This window comes from Nannobrachium achirus (genome assembly GCF_963921795.1).
Source record: "Nannobrachium achirus genome assembly, chromosome: 11".
NCBI classification, from domain to species: Eukaryota; Metazoa; Chordata; class Actinopteri; order Myctophiformes; family Myctophidae; genus Nannobrachium; species Nannobrachium achirus.
In genome coordinates, this window is record NC_137820.1 from 29121499 (window position 1) to 29144031 (window position 22533).

General features: G+C 40.9%; 1 protein-coding gene across 1 annotated transcript; it reads left to right on the top strand.

Annotated features, from left to right (window-relative positions):
• Positions 1–4464: 4464 nt before the first annotated feature.
• On the top strand, positions 4465–21398 carry cry1b (cryptochrome circadian regulator 1b). Its single transcript, XM_080736104.1, has 11 exons — positions 4465–5889; positions 11755–11863; positions 14656–14798; positions 14930–15114; positions 15383–15471; positions 15961–16101; positions 16805–17116; positions 18413–18564; positions 19101–19303; positions 19913–20044; positions 20292–21398. The coding sequence occupies exons 1-11, from the start codon at positions 5732–5734 to the stop codon at positions 20378–20380; spliced, it is 1713 nt and encodes a 570-aa protein (XP_080592230.1). The 5' UTR covers positions 4465–5731; the 3' UTR covers positions 20381–21398.
• The last annotated feature ends 1135 nt before the right edge of the window (positions 21399–22533 follow it).

Here is a 22533-nt window from a genome sequence, read left to right on the forward strand (position 1 = left end):
GATGGCCGACGTGAGACACGCACGCACGCACGCACGCACACGCAGGCACGCACACACACGCAGGCACGCACATGCGCACACACCCACACACACACCCCCCCCCCACACACACACACACACACACACACACACACACACACACACACACACACAATTAAGAACGAACGATAGAGCCCCGGAAATAGGATTAAATAGACAAAGACGATGCCACCAAGCCCATCATAGGCAATTAGGCATATCTACCCTATCAAGTATCAATTCACATACTTCAATAGCAACCTCGACACAGCAGACACTACAGATTCACATCATCCCACAATTACAGATGCACATTTGGAGACTTATGTCAGAGCTCAAAACCTATTGCTTGAACTTTAAAGGAAAATCTCACACACATAGGATAATTTAAGTGACCAAGAGTCACATACAGTACCTGTGATGAAACATCACAAATCACAATCCTATACTGTGGATTCCCACCAGCCTTCAATCAGAGACAGAAACAGTCATGAACATGTTTCATTGCCAACAGTCATTGGGCCCCAATATGATATAACAGCAATACGGCAACAGTATTAATATGCACAGCATACATTCAATAACAGCAGTACAGCAACAGTCTGAATCACATTAGTACACAGCATACAACATACAGTATGCACCAGCAGCAAATCAATTAATACAAGGTTCAAGATTCAAGATTAATTTATTTGGTCCCGAAGGAAATTTGTCTTGGACATGCAGGCTGCTACATAACATACAACAGGACAAGAAAGAGAGAAAGTAAATTACAACGAATAGTGCACAACACACAGTGCTGACATACAGTTCAAGTGCATACATTACATTACATTACACTAGAGTCATCACACCCTACTAACGGCCTGAGTTTAGCAGAGTAACGGATATGGGAATGAATGAGTATTTGTATCTGTTCAGATGTCTTTTCTTGTTTTTAACTTGTTTTTACCTGAGGGTAGCAGTTCGTATTCTGAATACAGAACATGAGAGGGGTCAGCAATTATTCTCTTAGCTTTCTTAACTACACTTTCCTCAAATATTGCTTGAAGGGTGCTCCCTCACACCCATCACCTTCAATGCAATCCGAGCTAGTCTATTAATCTGTGCTTTTGACCTCACAGTCAAATTACCAAACCACACACAAATTGTATAACGGAAAATACTCTCGATCACAGCATGATAAAAAAGCAACATCACTCTCTGCTGGACACCTGAGCCTACGCAGAAAGTGAAGTCGCTGCTGGATCTTAGTACACACATGATTAACATGGACATCCCAGGATAACTTGCTGTCAATATGCATGCCCAAGTATTTGTATGAATCGACCTGAGCAATATTGACATTGTTTATGAGTAATGGAGTGTGGTCCCCCACATGACCTGGATCGAAAACCATTTCTTCAGTTTTTTTTGTGTTAACAGTGAGGTGATGGTCCTCACACCACTGTACAAAACTGCTTACCTCCTGCTCATACACAGAGGTGCTTGTCTTATCGTCTATAAGACCCAAAATGGCTGTGTCATCAGAGAACTTAATATATGAAACACTAGGATGAATGCTGATACAGTCATTAGTGTATGCCGTAAATAAATAGGGACTGCTCTGTGCTCACACAACCTTGAGGAACACCTGTACTTATTCCTCTGGTCTGTGATATTGTCTGGTTCACTCTGACCTGTTGGGTCCTGTTGGTTAAAAAAGAGTTTCTACTTTTGAGTGGTCTTCTTCTTGACTTCATCAGTTGTGTAGGCCTACATACTAAGTGATGGTCAAACTTTGGAACCCATGGATAGAGAGATCCTAGCGAGTCCTGCAGCAGTGTCTCCAGTCATCTCCATCCTACATACATCTGACTAGCTGCTCGCCAGTGCTTTCCGCCCCTTCATCTTTCTTTAGTACCGGTACATCCATGTAGGATGCCCTCGTGATCGATGCCCGCATGTTGGCTCCCAAAAACACAAGTCTGTTGGCTGGCCATCCATCCTCATTCTACTGGGCACTATCACTCACCCTTTGTCGCCCCCATACAGATGCTTGTTGGTAACGTGTTCAATTCATCCTGCTTGATGTTTAGTAGTGCACATACAGTATCATTCTGTTGTAGCACCGATCCAGGGACTTTTGGAGGGCATGGATCAGGGTCCAGCATCCACACAGCCATATAGGAGAATGTTGCTTAGAAGAGGCTGAGCTTCATATTGGGGCAAGGGTCTTCAACAGGGGTCCAAAAATCTTGCTCTGTCGAGTTGACCCATGAACCCAGATGTAAGTAAATTACAATTCAGTGCATTGCCTGGTTGATGATCCGGGTGAAGATAACCTTAGTTTCAACACCAACCTGTTCTGTGACTTCTGTCTCTACTCTGGTCAGGGGCACATGTGCCTGCATCACATGGTCAGATAGCAGGAAAATGACATCTGACAGTAGGGAGTCGTCTCTTGACCTCCTTAGGAGAAGCTAAGTTCTTGTTACCCTCCGCTGATGGCCTGCCTAAAGCCTCTATCAGAGTCCAGGGTGAAGAGCTATTCACTTCACCGCGTTGTAGTTTTCTAGCTATCACCTAGGCTTTGTTAGGTATTTTTATGTGATAGCTAGAAAACTACACCGCGGTGAAGTGAATAGCTCTTCACCCTGGACTCTGATAGAGGCTTAAGAAAGAAAGAAAGAAAGAAAGAAAGAAAGAAAGAAAGAAAGAAAGAATTGAGTAATTAAATAGAAATCTAGCTGTGTTGTTCAGGGTTGCTCCAATGCTTTACCAGTGATGGTAGCATTCACTGAAACACTTCATGCCAGCAGGCAGTGTGAAATATTAGTATCACCTAATCTTCCACTAGATGGCAGCAGAGTCATTTCATGACAGGGAAACATCACTCAGCTGACAAGATCCTTGTTGAGAGCATATATATGAATGTCTATAGATGATTGATTGATTGATTGATTGATTGATTGATTGATTGATTGATTGATTGATTGCTTGAAGTATGTATTAGAAGTTTGCATAGGGAAAGCTACAACTTCATGACGGTACAGTTCACTGGTACAAGGCCAACTAAAAGGAAACTCAGGTAAGCCTTGCATTGAATGACAGACAGATAGAACACAGACAGTAGGCCTACTATGCAGTATCATCAGGGAAAAAAATGAAAAATGAAAATAATTACTAAAAAATAAATAAATAATAAGTATTTACAACAACTCTATGGAGACATGTGGTGTTGTGACAAGTGACAACCCTACAAACATTGTATATATAATATTACTAAACTATATATATAGTAGCCTATATATAATATTTATAGCAATACATATTTATTTTATAACAATTTTTTTTTAAAGTAACATCAGTTCCAGTCTATTATTTGAATGATTTCCGTATTATTTAATAACATTTCAAATTTGTTTTTCAACATTTTCATTGGGCTATAGATAATGCAATTTCCTTAACCTTCCCGAAATTTATAGCTATATCTACAATAATAATCAATACAAAGCCTATCAAATCAAGAACATAAAACACTTTAAACACAGCCTGGCTACCTACCCAATATATTTTTAGCCTTGTTAAAATGTTATTCTTGGCAAGTGACACCGTCGTACTAGAGATTATAAATGGTCTTGTCTTGCATGCCGTCTGCAATGTGCTCATCCGGGTAGTCTACTGCTGAGCACACGTCACACCCACTAAATACCCAAACATCTGTCTGTCTGTCTGTCTGTCTGTCTGTCTGTCTGTCTGTCTGTCTGTCTGTCTGTCTGTCAGTCAGGCATACAGTAAAGAATCATAACAGTACAAAACATCTCATTCTATCAAGTTCACTGTGCAGTCCTGTTACATAATTAATTAAAACAGAAATTCTAACATTGTTTAGCGTTTAACGTGCCAAGTAAAGTTTTCTAATAGTACCTCAAAAGTGTACTTAGGTCTATAAGTAGGCTACAGTGCTTGAGTAAATCTAGTTACTTTACACCACTGTCTGCGCTGCTCACGTAACATTATTTGTCTACATTTTGAACGCTAAACAATGTTAGAATTTCTGTTTTAATTAATTAACAGGATTGCACAGTGAAGTGAACTTGATAATTTGAGAATGAGAATTGTTGTACTGTTATGATTTTTTACTGTATGACTGACAGATGTTTGGGTATGTAGTGTGTGTGTGTGTGTGTGTGTGTGTGTGTGTGTGTGTGTGTGTGTGTGTGTGTGTGTGTGTTTTGGCTCAGCAGTAGACTACCCGGATGAGCACATTGCAGACGGCATGCAGGACAAGACCATTTATAATCTCTAGTACGACGGTGTCACTTGCCAAGAATAACATTTTAACAAGGCTAAAAATCTGTTGGGTAGGTAGGTAGCCAGGCTGTGTTTAAAGTGTTTTATGTTCTTGATTTGATAGGCTTTGTATTGATTATTATTGTAGATAGCTATAGATTTCGGGAAGGTTATAGGCTAAGGAAATTGCATATCTATAGCCCAATGAAAATGTTGAAAAATACATTTGAAATATTATTAAATAGTAGGTCTACTGAAATCATTCAAATAATAGACTGGAACTGATGTTACTAAAAAAATAATTGTTATAAAATAAACAAATATTTATTGCTATAAATGTTACTATATATTATATAGTTTAGATTTTGATAATTATTACTACAAAACACGCACTTCAGCCCAAATAGATTTCGGCCATTTGAAAATAGCAGATCCACAATTTCTCACAATGCGTATGAGAGTGGATTCTGCCAATGCATTTCAATGGGAAAGGAGCAGATTTTTGCAGAAATCCGCAAATGGCAGCAAACCAATAAATTGTCCCATAAATGAATTGGCATTTGGCAGAATCCACACTCATGTAGGGTATTATTTGGTGTGACCGTGCGTGCCCTTACAGAGTATTTCTATATTGCAGTAGGCCTTGATACTTTTACTCAAGTAGGCTACAATACAAAATGTAGCCCAAGTACTTTTTCCACCACTGGAGGAAAGCGCGCTCAGAAACGTGACATGGAAAAGGTTGTATAAGCAGCAGCAGCGGCTTAACAGACCAACCGCGTCGCTCCACTTAATTCTCGTGTGTTTCTGTTATGACTCCACTCTGCCGTGGTCACAGCCAGCGTTGGATGTTTTGCTCTGAGTTGGAGAGTTGTCCTTTCGGGATTTATTTGGGTATTTTTGCAGCCTTCGATCGTTTGTTGTTATGTTTTTCCTTGTAGGCTACCGAATTGAAGACTGAAGATTATTGACGATCACTGTATTTTAAACTGCAACGGGTTGCTGCGTTCATAACATTCATTACAGCAGCGCACAGGGCTTCGCATGTGATGTCTGCTGGTTGTATAATAATTTTACTTTGAACCATATCACTTCTTCACAAATATCTATATTTTTCCTGGCGACTTTTCTTGCGATCACTTGATATTATTTCCATTTTTCTTCGTAAAAGACGGTTGTGCGACCTGTGACTTTTATACATTTATTTAAAACATTGGTTACATCATCGTTACACATGCGTCGAGTACTTATGAGGAGCATAAACTCAATGGACAAATTCATGGAGCAAGGTTGAAGAAGCGGAAAATTACACATAATATATTCGGAAGTGAGAGACATAGAGAGACAATCTCCAGGCGATAGTTTTTGCACCCTCCTGTGTTCTAAACGAGGTTAGTTGGCAATTTCCCACAGGGACAGAAGACACGCGCCACTGACTATGGTCGTTAACACCATCCACTGGTTCCGAAAGGGACTGCGACTCCACGACAACCCGTCTCTGACGGACTCCATCCGGGGATCAGACACCCTGCGCTGCGTGTACATCCTGGACCCCTGGTTCGCAGGGTCCTCCAACGTTGGCATCAGCAGATGGAGGTAAGATTAGAAGAATGACATGTGTCCTCCTTGTGCTTTGGTTCTCAAAGTGGGGTCCGGGGACCCCCAGGGGTCCTTGAGGGAGTTCTAGGGGGTCCCCAGCTAAATGATAGTTAGGATTTAGGAACCAAATGGACCCTTATGGCTATGGACATGTAACTCAGATAGTGTACATTGTGTACACTAATACATTGGGGCTATTATTGATATTACAATATAAATTGGGCTTGAAACTAAAATGGTTGAGAATCACAACCATAAATATCTTCTCTTATGGGGATTTCTGGAACCATAAATATCTTCTCTTATGGGGATTTCTGGCATATCATTTCAAATGGGGGTCCACAGGCTCATATTGGAGGTCTTTGACATGAAAAAGTTTGAGAACCACTGCTTTTGTGAATCAAAATAAATGTCCCCACAAGTAGCAGAATTTGACAGAATTGTGGTTAAAATATGGTACATTTATGGGGTTAACATGGCCATAAAAGTGGGATGTGTGTGTGCGTAAATCATTTACATCCCTGTATTCCTGTTGCCCTGCTATGACAAATTGTTTTTAGCAAGAGGGAAACATGCACATGATTTGCCAAGGATGTTAAAAAGTACATGAGAGAGCTTGGGATAGGTAGGTCTCCTGTTTCCTTAGTGCAGGGGTGCCCACACCTTTGACTTGAGAACTACTTTTAAAATGACCTGCTCAACATGATCTACCCACCCATTTTCTTTCTTTCTTTTTTATCTGAGGGGGCTTTGGAATAGCGGCACTGGCGTTACATGTATTATTTTTAGGGCCGTGTCATGTGGTCTACCTTCACAGCCTTTGTGATCTACTGGTAGATCACAATCTCTCTTTTGGGCACACCTGCAGGCTTATAGTGAGGCACAGCGAGAAGTACATGCCCTGTGCCCAAGAAGAGATCAAGACTTTCAATCCCTTGGAATTTTGGTCACACCTCCAAAAATAGCATTGGGATCACTTGGTAACCAATCTGTGATCATAGAATTATCTCAGCAAGTTTGATTAATCAATTAAAATAGGCTATTTGACGCCCAAAACCTAAATGTGCATCCAGATGGGGATTAAAAGTTTCGAACTATTGTGCCCTGGACTGGAAGCATTTACCAATCCAACCTTTGATAATGAGTGCCAAGCAGTGAGGCATTTGGACTTTTTCTTTTTTTTTGTTGGTATTTGGTATGACTCGGCCTTTTGGATCCATTTGTATACCCTCAGAGTTGGACCTGTAGGGGTCCATTTGGAACCGCCACAAGGAACCCTTTAACAGCTCTAAATCACACAAGGCCACTCAGATGGTAGGCCTACAACAGAATATACCTTTTATGCACCCCAGAACACAACCACACTGCTGTGGTATAGAGGGAAATTGATGAATACATTTATATTGTTTTGTTATGAAAACACAGGGCAAAGTAACATACTATGCCTTTAACCATCAATTGATTATAAGCATCTAATCAGGGCATTGTATTCTGTTACTGGTCGTTCATTTGATCACCACCGTACGACCCCAATTCCGAATATTTCAGTTATTTGATTCATAAACTGAAATGGCAGAGGTTTTCAAAGGTGTCATCAAGTACGCACTGAATTTTGTGATCTAGAGGCAGTTGCCATGGTGGTGTAAACCATGATGTTTATGCAAGTACTTTTTCCCACCTCCTGCTCTGTCCTGATCTTGAATGAACGGCAGTGGAAATTAGGTCAGCGTGTCCGTATGGATAGTACATCACGTTTCCAGCAGCACACATGCAAATGCTGGCACACTCACACCCGAGCACCAGTCAAGACAGTGAGCTCTTAATGTAAAAGTCAGAGCCAAATTAGGCTCAAAGTAAACCAGGCCCCAACTACCACTAAGTGAAATGATTTGCTGTGCTGAATGAACCTTGTGTCGCCTGGTATGCGTTTACAACGGACCGTTTGATCCGGTCTAGGTGGAAACCACAAGCAGAAGAAGCGGCGTCGCTTTGGTTTGGTTCCCCCCGTTTGTTTCCCCAATCCCAATTAAAATACTCGAGTAGCCTAGTGTAGTCTTGCCATTCGCTACGAGTTGGACTAAAAGATGCATAATTACCCAACGAATTTTCCAAAAGCAAAACTACGCCGCATCAAGGGGTTTATTAGGTAGGCCCTAAAAGTATGTCCTTGAGAACAGGGGAATTATTTTGGGTTAAAACTGAATCCGGTTTGATCTTTCCGGCCAAATTGTAGTCCTTTGAGGACTACAACATGACGTAGAGTGGTTTCCACTCCCGACCGGCTCAAACCCCAAAAAGTGAAGGGATCCCAGGCTAGTGCTGAATCAAACGCCACCAAATCCCAGACATAAAGTGTAGGGATTGTGTACGAGATTCCCTCTTTCCCAGGTGTTTTGCGGCATAATTTCTGTATTCTGTCGGCATAGTGTTTGTGAGGTTAGGTTTAGGCATAGTTTTACTGAGGTTAAAGGGATATTCCACTTTCAAAAAAACTTTTGGTCATTTTATCGTCTAATCAGGCTTTTATGAACACCCTGATCAGTTTTTAATTTGCTTGATTCAATATTTAGATATTTGATGTAAATGTTATCAGGCCCTCCTGCTCCAGGGCCTCTCCCCACACACATCCATTGTAACTTCAAACTTCATTTTAACCATGATAGATTCATTAAAAACACTCATTATTTTTTCTGGTGACTCATACTACCCCCTTAATACGTGAGCAGACCGTGTTTTTTCAATAACTTTTTTCATGTATTTTTAATAATTCTTAAATTAAATACAACAAAATATTATTAAAAATAAATGAAAAAACACGGCCTGCTCACGTATCATGAGTCACCAGAAAAGATAACAGGTGTTTTTAATGAATCTATCATGGTTAAAATAGAGTTAGAAGTTACAATGGATGTGTATGTGGAGGCATCCTACAGGAGGAGGGCCTGGTAACATTTACATTAAATATGTAAATATTGAAACAAGCAAATTTAAATCTGTTCAGGGTGTTCATAAAAGCCTGATTAAACAATAAAATGACCAAAAGTTTTTTGGAAAGTGAAATATCCCTTTAAGGACCTTAACCTCAGTAAAACTATGCCTAAGAGTTTGGGTTTTATGCCTAAACCTAACCTTAACTATAACCTTAATTTAAGGTTAGAGTTTAGGCTTAAAACCACACCCACTTGGGTGAAACACCTGAGAAAGAGTGAGTTTCGATTTTGTACACTTACTCTTTTACATTTACTGTCCTAAATACTGTAGACTCTTACATATCTGCATAACAATGTACACAGCACAGATTGTACGTTTCTGTTTCACTGGAGCCTTTTGGTCTCTCAGGTGGTGACGACATGGCTCATAGACATGGTAGAGAACTACTAGTATAGGGTGAAGGCCATCTCCCTTTGTTCATGACAACTGTAATGTTCATATCAAGGCTGTTGTGTCCCAACTACACCTTGGGGGCATAGCCTACCACCTTGTTGGCAAACAGCCTGGAAGGCCTATGAAGAATAAGAATGCTGCATATACAGTAGCCTACATGTTATTGCTATTTTAGTGAAATGAGAAGGGTACTTCATTTGGGCTTAATTTTTGTCTTAGTCTCTGTTTCATGTGTGGAGGTCGGTTTAGGATTAATCCTGGTTAAACTAGCCCTAGAATCTAATGTATTTATTTTTATGGAATAATAACATTCGCAAAGCTATTTTTTCACTCAACATGATGACATTGCTGTCACCCGTTTGGATATTAATAGTAAGTAGGGCCATTGTGGTGTTTGTTTTACCCTAATCTGGTTTGAACTTTGAGCCCACCAGCAATAAAATAGTAACTTTTTCACTCCCAGGCAAGATCTCTGGTTTGGGGGGAAAAGAGACTTGGCCAGTAGAGGGCAGCATATTCACATTAAAGTGTCTTGTTGGATTCTCTCAGTGGTTCTCAAACTTATGCTCTGAACACTCTTTTTTTCTCCCAAACACAATGTTATACAATATGTCTCTATATCCTAGCTATGGGGAAAAATGTTGAAGACATAGTTTACAATCCCACCTTTACCCCTCTAACACTGAATTCTAAACTAAAAGTCTAAACTTGTATGTATGTCACATTATATCACATAGTAGTCTTAGTTCCTTTACATTTGCTGCCTTGAATTATGACTTATTATGACTAATGAATGTGGAGATAAATAAATTATAAGGTTAATATACGCCTCTGGCCAAGTACCATGTACAAGTGCAGAGCAATTTAAAGGCACTAGAATTATTCATAAATTAAAACTGATTATATGTATTGTATTTTGATTATTCGTAGTTTGATATTGGTATTGAACACAGAGCAAGCCATTTGAGCACTGTATACCAATACCAATTGGTCCAGACTCCAGATTATATTATTATTGTGCAGTGCATTTAGCCTTCTGGTATATTACATTAATGTAAGTGCTATGTGGACCATGCATTTTGAATGCCCTGCTAGACACTGTTCATTTACTTTAAGAAGGCACTGTATCATGTGCTATGGGAAAGGAATACATTTTCAGAAGAACGCTAAATGTTATTATTAGAACAGAGTAAAATACATTTATCTGCTAATGCATCTGTTGATTCACTCTCGTCTGCATGAGCACATACTGTACACTGACTTGACGCCATGGCCATCAATCGTTATTGTGCAGAACACTGACGCATTTGCACAATAACACTGAATTGGTCAATACTAAGACTAAACATCAGAAACATATGCTATATCACTGTAATGTGCATTTTTTTTCTGTTTCACTGTTGCTACACTTAAAATATAAAATAAATGTGAACCCATCATATTGTATATTGTATAGCCATTGAGATATTTGGTGTAAATATTGAGGTATGAAATGATGTCCATATTGTGCAGCCCTAGCGTGCGCAGGCCGTGCACCCTCCTCCAGTAGCACCTAGACTAAGTTTTTCCTTGCAGGAAACCATGGAGATGCATCTGTTGTTTTCCTATTACGTTCTCTTCTTTTCCATGTCTCATATCATCTGGTCACGTCATGTGTCCAGTACTGTCCAGTACTAGTTGGTTATGGGAATAATGAATGTGTATAAAGCAGAGCTTTACTGCTTTTTAAATTAAAAATAAATAAAACATGGAGAGAAACCTAATTTATGCCGTGGTTAAAGGTTTTTGGACGGTGTGATAGAAATCAACAAAAATAACTATGACATTTCACTAAGTGAAATATATATGCCATAACCTACTTTACAGTTAAATGCACTGTTGTAAGACTATCCATATTCACATGGAACAATGATTCATATGGTTTAAGTAGAGCATCTGTCATGCTGATGTAGTGATTTTAAATAGTGTATGCTATGTGAAAGAATACAAAGGCCCTCACTAAGCCGAGCATGACAGTGTTATGATAGCGAATCCATTGTCTGCAGATCAGATGTTTTTTTTTGTGACATGTTTGATCTTTGCCTATAGTTTTAGTTTGAATCACATTGTCTACGCCTGTGAGTGTTGTATAAGTAATTCCGTAGGGCCCTGTTTCTGTAGCGTGAGACAGTTTGATGCCTCAGGTATACCCCATGGACATGACACAGAGACTTACAGTACTTACCCCCAATCCAACCCTTGATGCTGAGTGCCAAGCAGGGAGGCATTGTATCCCATTTTTACAGTCTTTGGTATGACCCTTCAGGGAATCTAACCCCAACCTCTCAATCTCAGGGCAGGCACCCCAACCACAAGGCCACTAAGCTAGTGTTCCTGTCATATAAAATGTGCTATAATATAAATAAACTTGACTTGAGGTGATTGTTTCAGATAGTGAGTCAGTTGACCAAACATTCTCCGTTCTCTGTTTACTCCCAGGTTTTTGCTGCAGTGTTTGGAGGATTTGGATGCCAGTCTGCGCAAGCTTAATTCCCGTCTGTTCGTCATCAGGGGCCAGCCCACAGATGTCTTTCCTCGCCTTTTTAAGGTAAGATAGTTAGATTCTGTGTAATATTTTTGACCCACTGTCTTAGCCACTTGAAGTTAACCCTAGCGTCCCTATTCTGGGCATGTCATAATCAGCGAACATTCAGCTAAAACAGTCAATCTGCAAGCTTGTAGATCAGGTGTTTTGGTGTTCGTAGTGGGAATAAAGAGGAGGGAGCCAAGGACAGACCCCTGGGGTACCCCGGTCAATGAAGTATACTGTATAGTGGTCAATCATACAAAGAACAGTGACAACATCCCTGTAACTTAGAGTGACATTATCATACCAAACAAACAAACCGCATGCAAAAAGTCTTGCCGTGAATATTGAGCAACGGTTTCCCCAGGCACAAAACTTCACAGTATGAGCGGAGATAAAACAAGTTAGGCCTGTGGTTTGAAGGGGCAAACCCAAATCTTTGTCAGCAGCAGTTGATGGGGTTGCAAGTTTGGCTCACAGCAGGGGAATTGGTGGTACAGCCACTGCTAAACGACTGAGAAGGTGGGCCTAATGAAAACCCACCACACGAAGAATGGCTTTTATTGCATTTTACATCACCGACTCGGTCTGCAGAACGGCACACCCACGGCTACGGGTCAGGCTCATAATAGCTGGAAATCTTGGCGCTAATGTTTCGTTAAAGCCTGTGAAATGCAAGGGGAAAACATTGTGCTGCGGGGTTCTCGGCTGAGTGGACCTGTTTATATTGCCCTCGAACAAGAGGCCTCATGCTGGGTTCACACAAGCAACAACAAAGAGACAGGCTATCTGCCATTTTCAGAGGAAGCCAGTGACACGAAGATACAAACCGGCGGGCCGACACTTATCGCTGCGTGATGAGCTATAATGATGCAGCACTCCAATGACGCAGTGAAGCTTCAATCAATCAAATAATTTTTTGTTGTTGCTGTTAGACAGTTTCGTTCCCTGTTCTTTTTAGCCAAAGCCTTTATATTTTTCTTAATATTTTTGTTGCTCATCGGACCCACACACGGACGCATGCTGGATGATATAATGAGCGCGTTGAGTGGTGACTCAACGACAGTGTAGTTGACTAGGCTTGGTCCTTATTTGTAGGTTTTGAGTCTGAATGCAGCATGAGACCTACTTAATTACGTATCCTTTATTTATGCCGGCTGGCATGTAGGGCAGCAACAAAGGATTTCCACTCCTGTCTGTTCTGGGCCAGTGGATGTAAATCTGGGACATTCATTGTCTAGCATGACACGTGTGTACTGCTTACCTGTGTACTGCTTATATGGCAAACCATATCTTCAAAGCCTGATCTAAGTTAACACTACAACCGCTTCCACTCACTCAGATCAGCTAACACAGGGAAGCTGTTTGAACCCACACGTCCCGGACTCTTCTCCCTACTGGCTCCCAAACTGTGGAACAAACGCCCCATTGCAGTTAGAACTGCAACAATTATCCGTAGCACTTGACCAAGCCTTGACACACAGGAAGTCTTATGTAAAAGTTCAAATGTAATTGTAGATAGTGTGTTATTTAGATGATCTTGGTTTTCATATGGTCCTAGATTACTGAGGCACTACACACTATGCATTTGATGTACACAGGCATGTTATCTTGCTTGTACTGTAAGTCACTCTGTATAAAGAGCGTCTGCCAAATGCCTAAATTGTAATTACAAAAAAGGGGGAGGGGGGGCAGCTGTGTCTTAGATGAGATGCTGTAGTTTAAAAATACTGTAGTCGTTAAGGCAAGCTTTCAATTGGAGATCTTCTTCAAGGCAATATTTAATCACCGAAATGGCAGAAACATCATTTCAATCTACTGAATGCAGACTTCAGGACATAAAATTGAATTAGCAAGTATTGGCCTGCAAACCATACTACGTACATCAGTTATGCATAATTTGTGATTAATCCTATTAGGGTCATGAGACATGCCATTTGTTCTGCATGTTATACAAGGAAAGAATAATATTTACCATGAAGACCATGGCTTTGAAGCGTTCTATCTCACTTACATCATTGCTAAATTAATATTATAACATGGTAAAAGGTCTTCTATAGTGCCTTTATGCAATGTGTTATGTAAAGTGCTTTACATTGACACACTTACGGAATATGCAAGGCACCAACCTTTCAGTGTCAGTGTCTTCCTCAAGGACACGTCGACATGCAGAACCAGGGATCAAACAGGAACCTTACAGTTCCAAGCAGAGACAAACCGATATATCAGCCATTATTTGTTTTTTGTTTTGATGATATCGGTATCAGCAATTATGCAGCTGATATGTCTACCTCATAAAATGGGGTCGTGGTATAAAAAGGTTTGAGAACCCCTGGTCTAAGCATTGGTATAGGACAGTGTTTTTCAACCTTTTTTCTGCATGGGAACACTTTTCATGTCCCAAGAATCCATGGGCACACATACTACGGGGGTGTAAATATCGTCACTGTCGGGAAGAAACCTTGTATCTCCAAGTTTCAAATTTGTAAGTTTCTTCGCAAAGTAAAGCCCTGCTTCATCATACAAGGCTGTCGCACAACAGTAGTGAAAACAGCAGATCTACAAGCAAACAACGCCTCGCAGTGCGAGGCGTTGTGTGCTTGTAGATCGGCTGTTTTCACTAGTTTAAATCATTTTTAAAATGATAAATACAATACTGGCTTTCAAGCAGTTTCAAGGGGCACACTTGACCCTTCTCAGGGGCACACCAAAGGTCCCCCATGCACAGTGGTTGAGAAACACTGGTATAGGACACTGGGCGCCTAATCTCTGAACCTGACATGAACTGTGTGTGTGTGTCCTCTGCTCCACAGGAATGGCGCATCAGTCGTTTGTCTTATGAATACGATTCGGAGCCGTTCGGTAAGGAGCGTGATGCTGCCATCCAGAAGCTGGCCAACCACGCCGGGGTTGAAGTCATGGCGCGGATCTCACACACAATCTATGATCTAGACAAGTGAGTGACCGCATGAGTTCATGAAAACATACCATGAAATATATATGTCAGTGCTTTTCCATTGTTCCATGTTGTGTGTGATATGTCTGACTCTGCTGACCCAATTTCTTTTGCCCCTTTTCAATCTAAAGGATCATTGAACTAAACGGTGGTCAGCCTCCTCTGACCTACAAGCGCTTCCTGGCCCTCATCAGCCGTATGGACAGCGTAGAAATGCCTACAGAGACCATCACGGCTAAGGTCACCAGGACATGCGCCACACCAGTCAGCGACGACCATGATGACAAATTTGGGGTACCCTCCCTGGAAGAGCTCGGTCAGTTCCCAACTGCATTTGCTCTTTTATTTTATTTTCTTAATGTTGTGGGCATACTACTAAAGCCCAACAGACACATCGGTTTGGCTGATATATTGGCCTTTATTTTACCTTTTTGAGACATCGGTATCGGTATTTATAGATGTTTTGCTGCTTTCATGGGCCACAATTCTAACATCGGTTGGGCTCTACATAATGCTACCAACCATTTCTTAATGCACTGTACTATGATAAGCCTTATTTTAACTCTTATGTTTGGCCTTTCCAGGTTTTGAGACAGAGGGCCTGCCCACAGCGGTATGGCCAGGCGGAGAAACAGAAGCACTCACAAGGCTAGAGAGACACCTGGAGAGGAAGGTGAGGCGTGCAATAAAAATGGCTGTCAAAACAAGAAATATTACAGAGACATACTGCCGGTGTCAGTCTCCCTGAAATGTTCACCTCCCTCTGATCTTTGGGGAACACAACCAGGAGCATTTTGGCTCCAATGTAAAATGACTGTATATCAGAATCGGGAAAGGAGGTTCAACAATGGAATTCTCCTAATTCTCTTGTTTGCTTGTGTATTCCGTTGAGAGAAGGATAGGATTTATTTGACATGCAACTGCCCGTTAATATGACCACGTCCAACTATTTCTGGCCTATCCACTGTTGATTTATAATATGTAGTTGGAACCGGTTGAGAAATTAAAGTTGAAAGTTGTTTTCAAAAACGTAATTGTACTATATAACCTTAGACAGGCTTTCCTTAATGTACCCACATATACTGTATGTTATTAGTCTCTTCACCATCTCAGTGTTGTCCTGTTATATTGTGGTAGTGACAGCTATTTGGCTTTGTTGCAGGCATGGGTGGCCAACTTCGAGCGTCCTCGCATGAATGCCAACTCCCTGCTGGCCAGCCCCACAGGCCTCAGCCCCTACCTGCGCTTTGGCTGTCTCTCCTGTCGACTCTTTTACTTCAAACTCACTGATCTGTACAAGAAGGTATGAGAGCAAATGAACATATACTGTCTATACCAGTGTTTCTCAACATCTTTTCTGCATGGGCACACTTTTCATGTCCCAAGAATCCATGGGCACACCAACATAATACGGGGGTGTGAATATCGTCACTGTCGGGAAGAAACCTTGTATCTCCAAGTTTCAAATGTGTACGTTTCTTCGCAAAGTAAAGCCCTGCTTCATCATACAAGGCTGTCGCACAACAGTTGTGAAAACAGCAGATCTACAAGCACACAACGCCTCGCACCCGCGACGCGTTGTGTGCATGTAGATCTGCTGTTTTCACTAGTTTAAATCATTTTTAAAATGATAAATACAATACTGGCTTTCAAGCAGTTTCAAGGGGCACACTTGGCCCTTCTCAGGGGTACACCAAAGGTCCCCAGGCACAGTGGTTGAGAAACACTGGTCTATACTGTATTCACAGCTAAGGTGTATGGTTGCATCATTAGTTCAACTACATTTAACCACTTAAACCCTGGCGTCCATATTTTGGACAGGTCATTATGTAGTAGTCAAACTTTTTCAAAAACAGCAAAATAGCAGATCTGCAAGCTCACAAAACATCATGGTGCGATGCGTAAGATCGTGGATCAGCTATTTTCGCTATTAGTCGCAGAACAACGTTTGAAGTGGTTAACCATTTCCACTTTAAAAAGTAATTAAGTTATTTTCCTCTGACCAGGTAAAGACAAACAGCACTCCGCCGCTTTCCCTGTACGGGCAGCTGTTGTGGAGAGAGTTCTTTTACACCACTGCCACCAACAACCCGCGCTTCGACAAGATGGAAGGAAACCCGGTTTGTGTCCAGATCCCCTGGGACAAGAACCCAGAAGCGCTGGCCAAGTGGGCCGAGGGACGGACGGGCTTCCCCTGGATAGACGCCATCATGACCCAGCTGAGACAGGAGGGGTGGATCCATCATTTGGCGAGGCACGCCGTGGCCTGCTTCCTCACCAGAGGAGACCTGTGGATCAGCTGGGAGGAAGGCATGAAGGTAAAGAAACCTGCCCTCTCTGCAGATATCTGTGGAGGATGTTGGGTGTAATACTACGGTTTATCCCAATCTATAAATGTCTTCTAAATCAACAGTTTTCTGAAAAACCTTTGTTGCTATATCAGTGGTGCTTAAACTTTTTAATATCAAGAACCCCCAAAAATTGTGTATTTGGCCACCGACCCCCATCTCAAAATATTTTATTTCAGGGACCCCCAGAAGCAAAGATTTCTAGACTAGGATACGGGCCGTGGTCCAATCTAGGCACATACTGTATAAGCACCCTGACAGTGCATAGCAGGTTTGAGTCGATCTCGTTCCCGACATCTTTACTGCATGTCTCTCCCCATCTACACCTACAGTAGCATCTGGTTAAACACATTTAGGTCAAGCAAAGGGTATCTAAATTACATGTTGAACAAGTAACCGATATATATCTGCATAGTAAAAAACATTTTAAAAAAGCTGATAAAAGGTTATACAGGTGTGAAGAGACCCAAGTTTTCAGACTGTCGGAAAATGACGAGTAAAGCCCTTTGCACACAGGACAGTTGCGTTTTTTTCGTTTGCGGCATGAATAAAACGCATTGGATTTGGTGTGTAAGGCTGTGCGGAATCGGCGCTGCGGATCCAAAAAGGAGTCATAAAAGGAGTGATGAGTTTTTTACCGCATGCGACAAGACGCACAAATCGAACTGGGTTCGATCGAGAAAAAAACGCACGGCGGCAGCCACTAATTCGGAGCCGGTGTGCATGAGGTCAAAGAGAATCATTGTTTTCTTTTCAAAAAATTATATTGTCCGTTTTATCCGTGCGGTTAAACGCGCCTGTGTGCAAAGGGCTTTAGTCTGCTGTCCTGGCTGAGAGGATTTAATGTATTTTTTAAAGCATGGATTGATTTGAACAGTTTAACCAAAAACAGTCCCTGGAGAAAAGATAGATTTTTACAAATTACTTTCAGACACCCATGACTTAATAACCCACACAGTGATTTAGCCAACATTAAATCAATCATTCAAGTAAGTTTCATAATATTTTAATTACTTTGTAGAAAATGTACATACGCAAATTTAAAAATGAAGCCATTATTTGGGAAAGTGGTTTATGTTTAGATAAGAGGCCGACATAACTGCAAAAACTGTGAAATGACAATGACAATGTTGGTGCCACTATGTGGTGGTCATATTCATGGGTTGCATTTGTAGTCCTAAATGGCTAAATTGAGGACCAACACAGGTTTTTCAATTTGTATGATTGGCATAGAACTAATGTTCCTTGTGTGGTTTCTTTCTCTAGGTGTTCGAGGAGCTATTATTAGATGCAGACTGGAGTGTAAACGCTGGCAGCTGGATGTGGCTCTCCTGCAGTTCCTTCTTCCAGCAATTCTTCCACTGCTACTGCCCTGTGGGGTTCGGACGACGCACAGACCCCAATGGAGATTACATACGGTGAGAGACGACGGCAGCTCTCGTCCGGATCACATGCATGTCACAATGCCCTGCCCCTTTTCACAAGCGAATGATCTGTGTGTTCTTCGCATTACATACGGATTAGCTTGCAGGCCTTTCAAAAGGGAGACGAGTTTGCCATGGTTCCGTTTAGAGGGCTGTAATGAATTGAGTACTAAAAATAGAAATAAGGCTACTGATAATGCTGATATACATGCTTTGTCAAAGCTGTTCAAACATCCTTTTGTTTTATGATACAGTTGTAACATCCTATATCAGCAATCTTATATTCCCATATTCCACATTAGACTACTGTACAGTAACCACCATTAAGCCCTTTATACATAATACTTTGTCATATGATGAATAGCATGTGTAAATGGCCCTGGAAGCTCACAACATGACACATTGTGTGCTTGTTGATTCGCTTTTTTTCCCAATTCTTTCATAAATCTATCATGTTAGCCTAACAGGGATGCCAGGTTAATAATGTGTCTAATAATTTATGTTCTCCTTCCCGCTCTCTGTTCATTCAGACGCTATCTGCCCATATTGAAGGGCTTCCCGGCCAAGTACATCTATGATCCGTGGAACGCCCCAGAGGCGGTCCAGAAGACTGCCAAGTGTATCATAGGGGTGGACTACCCCAAGCCCATGGTGCACCATGCTGAGGCCAGCCGTCTGCACATAGAGAGAATGAAGCAGATCTACCAGCAGCTCTCCTCCTATAGAGGGCTAGGTGAGAACATGAGCCACTAGCTAATATCATACACACAGTGTTGTTTTTGACAGCAAATTTTGATTTAGTTTTAGTCATAGTCTTTTGAATAAAATGTCTTTTAGTTTTAGTCATAATTTAGTCACCTGAAAAGTTTTAGTTTTAGTCTAAATTTAGTCGAATAAATATCATAACATTTTAGGCGACTACATCTACAGTTGATTTAGTAAACTGAAATGTATTTTGGCAGGCTTTGATTGCATCGTAATGACTGATTTTACACTTGGTTGTGTGCTGAAAATAGCAAATCTACAAGCTCTTGCAGATCGGCTATTTTCAGCACGCAACACCTGAGAGCAACCAAACATAAAATGAATTCTCCACTAGTCCCTCCCTGACATTTTAGTCTAGTTTTTATTTTGCTGACGAAATTGTCAATATATTTAGTCTTAGTTTTAGTCACCATAGCTTAGTTTTTATTTAGTTTTCATTTTGTTTTCGTCAGTGAAAAAAACGCAGTCGACAAATATTTTTCAGCCAGGTGATAGCCTACTCCACAAAATATGTCAATGATGAATGTATTTCAACTATGGACATTGGGTAAAACACAGCTATTTGTTTCCTCTGCAGGCCTATTGGAAACAGTACCCATGAATGTGAACTCTGGGAGAAGTCATGTTGGAGGAGTGCTTATGGGGACTGGCCTAGGTCCACACACATCTACTGACAACACCTCCATGCAAATGGCATCCTCTCAAACAGGTATAATGTTGGTTGAATTCTTACATGACTTCATGAAAAAGTGCTCTTCTCACTGGATAACAGACATACACATTTTATAGATGACATGATGCATAATAGATCATATTCACCAGGCGGCCATGTTTGTATCTTGCATAGAAAAACCGGGGTGGCAACAAATGGCCGCTGTGTGAATATGGTCTATTGACTTGTGTGCTGTAATCATAAATAATAATTCAATACATTTCTTTGTTTCTTTTTCCTGCAGTAGTACAGTCCAGTTTGAAACGACGCTTTGAAGACCCCACACCGGTGAATGGTTCTAAAACCTGGAAGCAAAGCCATTCGTATACTTAAAAGAAGAAGAAGAAGAATGATGGCGCCCTCTCAGTCCACAACCCTTATTCTGTCATACAGCAGCTGTAGTGTGTCCTAACCTGACCCACAGTCTGTCTGTTTCTCCTCGATCTGTCTTAGCATCAGGCATTCTGGCTAGCCATCGTCACGAAAAGGGACCGCCCACTTGTCGTAGCCATCATTGACTCTTGTCTCGAGAGATTGAGCATCAGGTGACACAAATAGACCAGTAGTTGCTGCTGATGATGACGACAGCCCCTTTAAAGGGGCTAACTTTTCTTTCTTCTCTGGAGCACATTCACAACAGGAGTTGTGAATGTCCTGCTTCATGTCATGTCCATCCAAAGATGCAGTACAATATAATTACTAGATAGCAATTGGCTTATATTTACTGTATATAAAATAAAAACCATAATGCACAACCTCATGAAAGTATGTGTAATGAGGTGTGTAACATTGATGTTCGATATACAATTATGTGTAAATTGGACAGTTGTAAAGCTGTCACGTTTTTAATCACGTCATCCCCAAAGGACGTTCCGGAACATTTCCAGAACCTGTGAAATTCTGGCAATGTCTTTGGCTGTAGCTGTGGGGTTAATCGGTAGAGAGGCTGCCTGGGACACAGAAGGTCCCAGGTTCGATTCCTGGCCCGGGCAATGTGTCGAGGTGTCCCTGAGCAAGACATGGGATCAAATAAGACTAATTATGTACAAGGAATTAATGCTTATCGGCCCGCGAGGTCACAAGTGGACAGACATACAGACACCCCTATAGGTGCCATGTGCTAACAACTGCAGACGTCACCTGCGCCACCTACTTTCACATTTTGTAGATTAAAAACATTTACAGTTTATTATCTTTAATTTATAATAACTTTTGTACATTTTATCCGGATTTCCACTGTCACTTTTGTAAATATTAAAAGGAGTCACTGATACTCTAAATTGTACAAATGCATGTATTTATCTCTTCTGTTTGATTGCAAATGTATTATTTTTTATAATAAAAAAACATGTTCCACCAATCTGTTGTTGCCCCGGCCCTCACCCATTTGATTCAGATTGTTTGTTATGAACTAGCCATAAATTATAACTCTTGTAGGGGTCGTTCCGTCCCAATATAAGCGACCCCTACAGGAGTTATGATTTATGGCTAGTTATGAACTGCAGGTACAGGATGCAGAGGCGTACCCCTGTATGCCAAGGTGTTCATAAAACATTTCACATTTCCATAAACAATATGGAAATTCACATAACCAATGTGCATAGTTGATGCCTCATTCATTCATACATACAGAGTCGATGCCTTTATCTGCAGCACGGATGCTCAGAAATAGACCTTGTTCCGAAAGAATATGTCCTTACTCTGACCTTTACCGCTGTGTAATCATGTTTGTGTGAATATAGTGAATATTTGACACACAAGAAATATATTTTCAGGCAAATTAATCTCTCAATGCTGTTCACTGTTTACCCAAAGTAGGCTCTACATTCCATCACAGTGATGGTTATTGTATTCTTTCTGTATTCAACAAAGACATTCCCAGAGTAAGAACATGTTATTTTAAAGGGGCCTGACGGCCTGTATTTAATAGTTCAGGTGGTATAGTGTCATTAAAATGTAGGCTATTAATACAAAATAATAATTCACCAATAGTGACAGAAGGGAAAAATATTGGCTAATTGTTCCTACATGAATGTAAAAAGAATATTCTTCACATATACATATATCTACATTCATAAATTCATAGGCTATATAGTTTATATTAATTCCAGGAATGTGTGCTGCTGTGTCTATGTAGGCTATATAGACCCTTGTGTCTCAAATACTTGCAAACACCTCAAACTCTCATAAGCCTATCCAAAAGTTCCCAAAATACAAATAGAACCAGATACCTTATTCCATCCGGCCGTTATGGCCATGGGTTATGGCAGTGTTTCTCAATCTTTTTTACCTGATTTCCAAATCCAAATAGCCCCCTTTATCCAACAACATTTTGCTTATAAAACTGCAATTGAAATATACATAAATGGTGGTAGGCTATATGATGCTGTGATAACCCCCCATTTCAAGAATATAAAATCACACATAAGAAGTTTTCATGTCAATAACTTTTCAAACAACTTTAAAACACGTCCCAGTTTCCATTT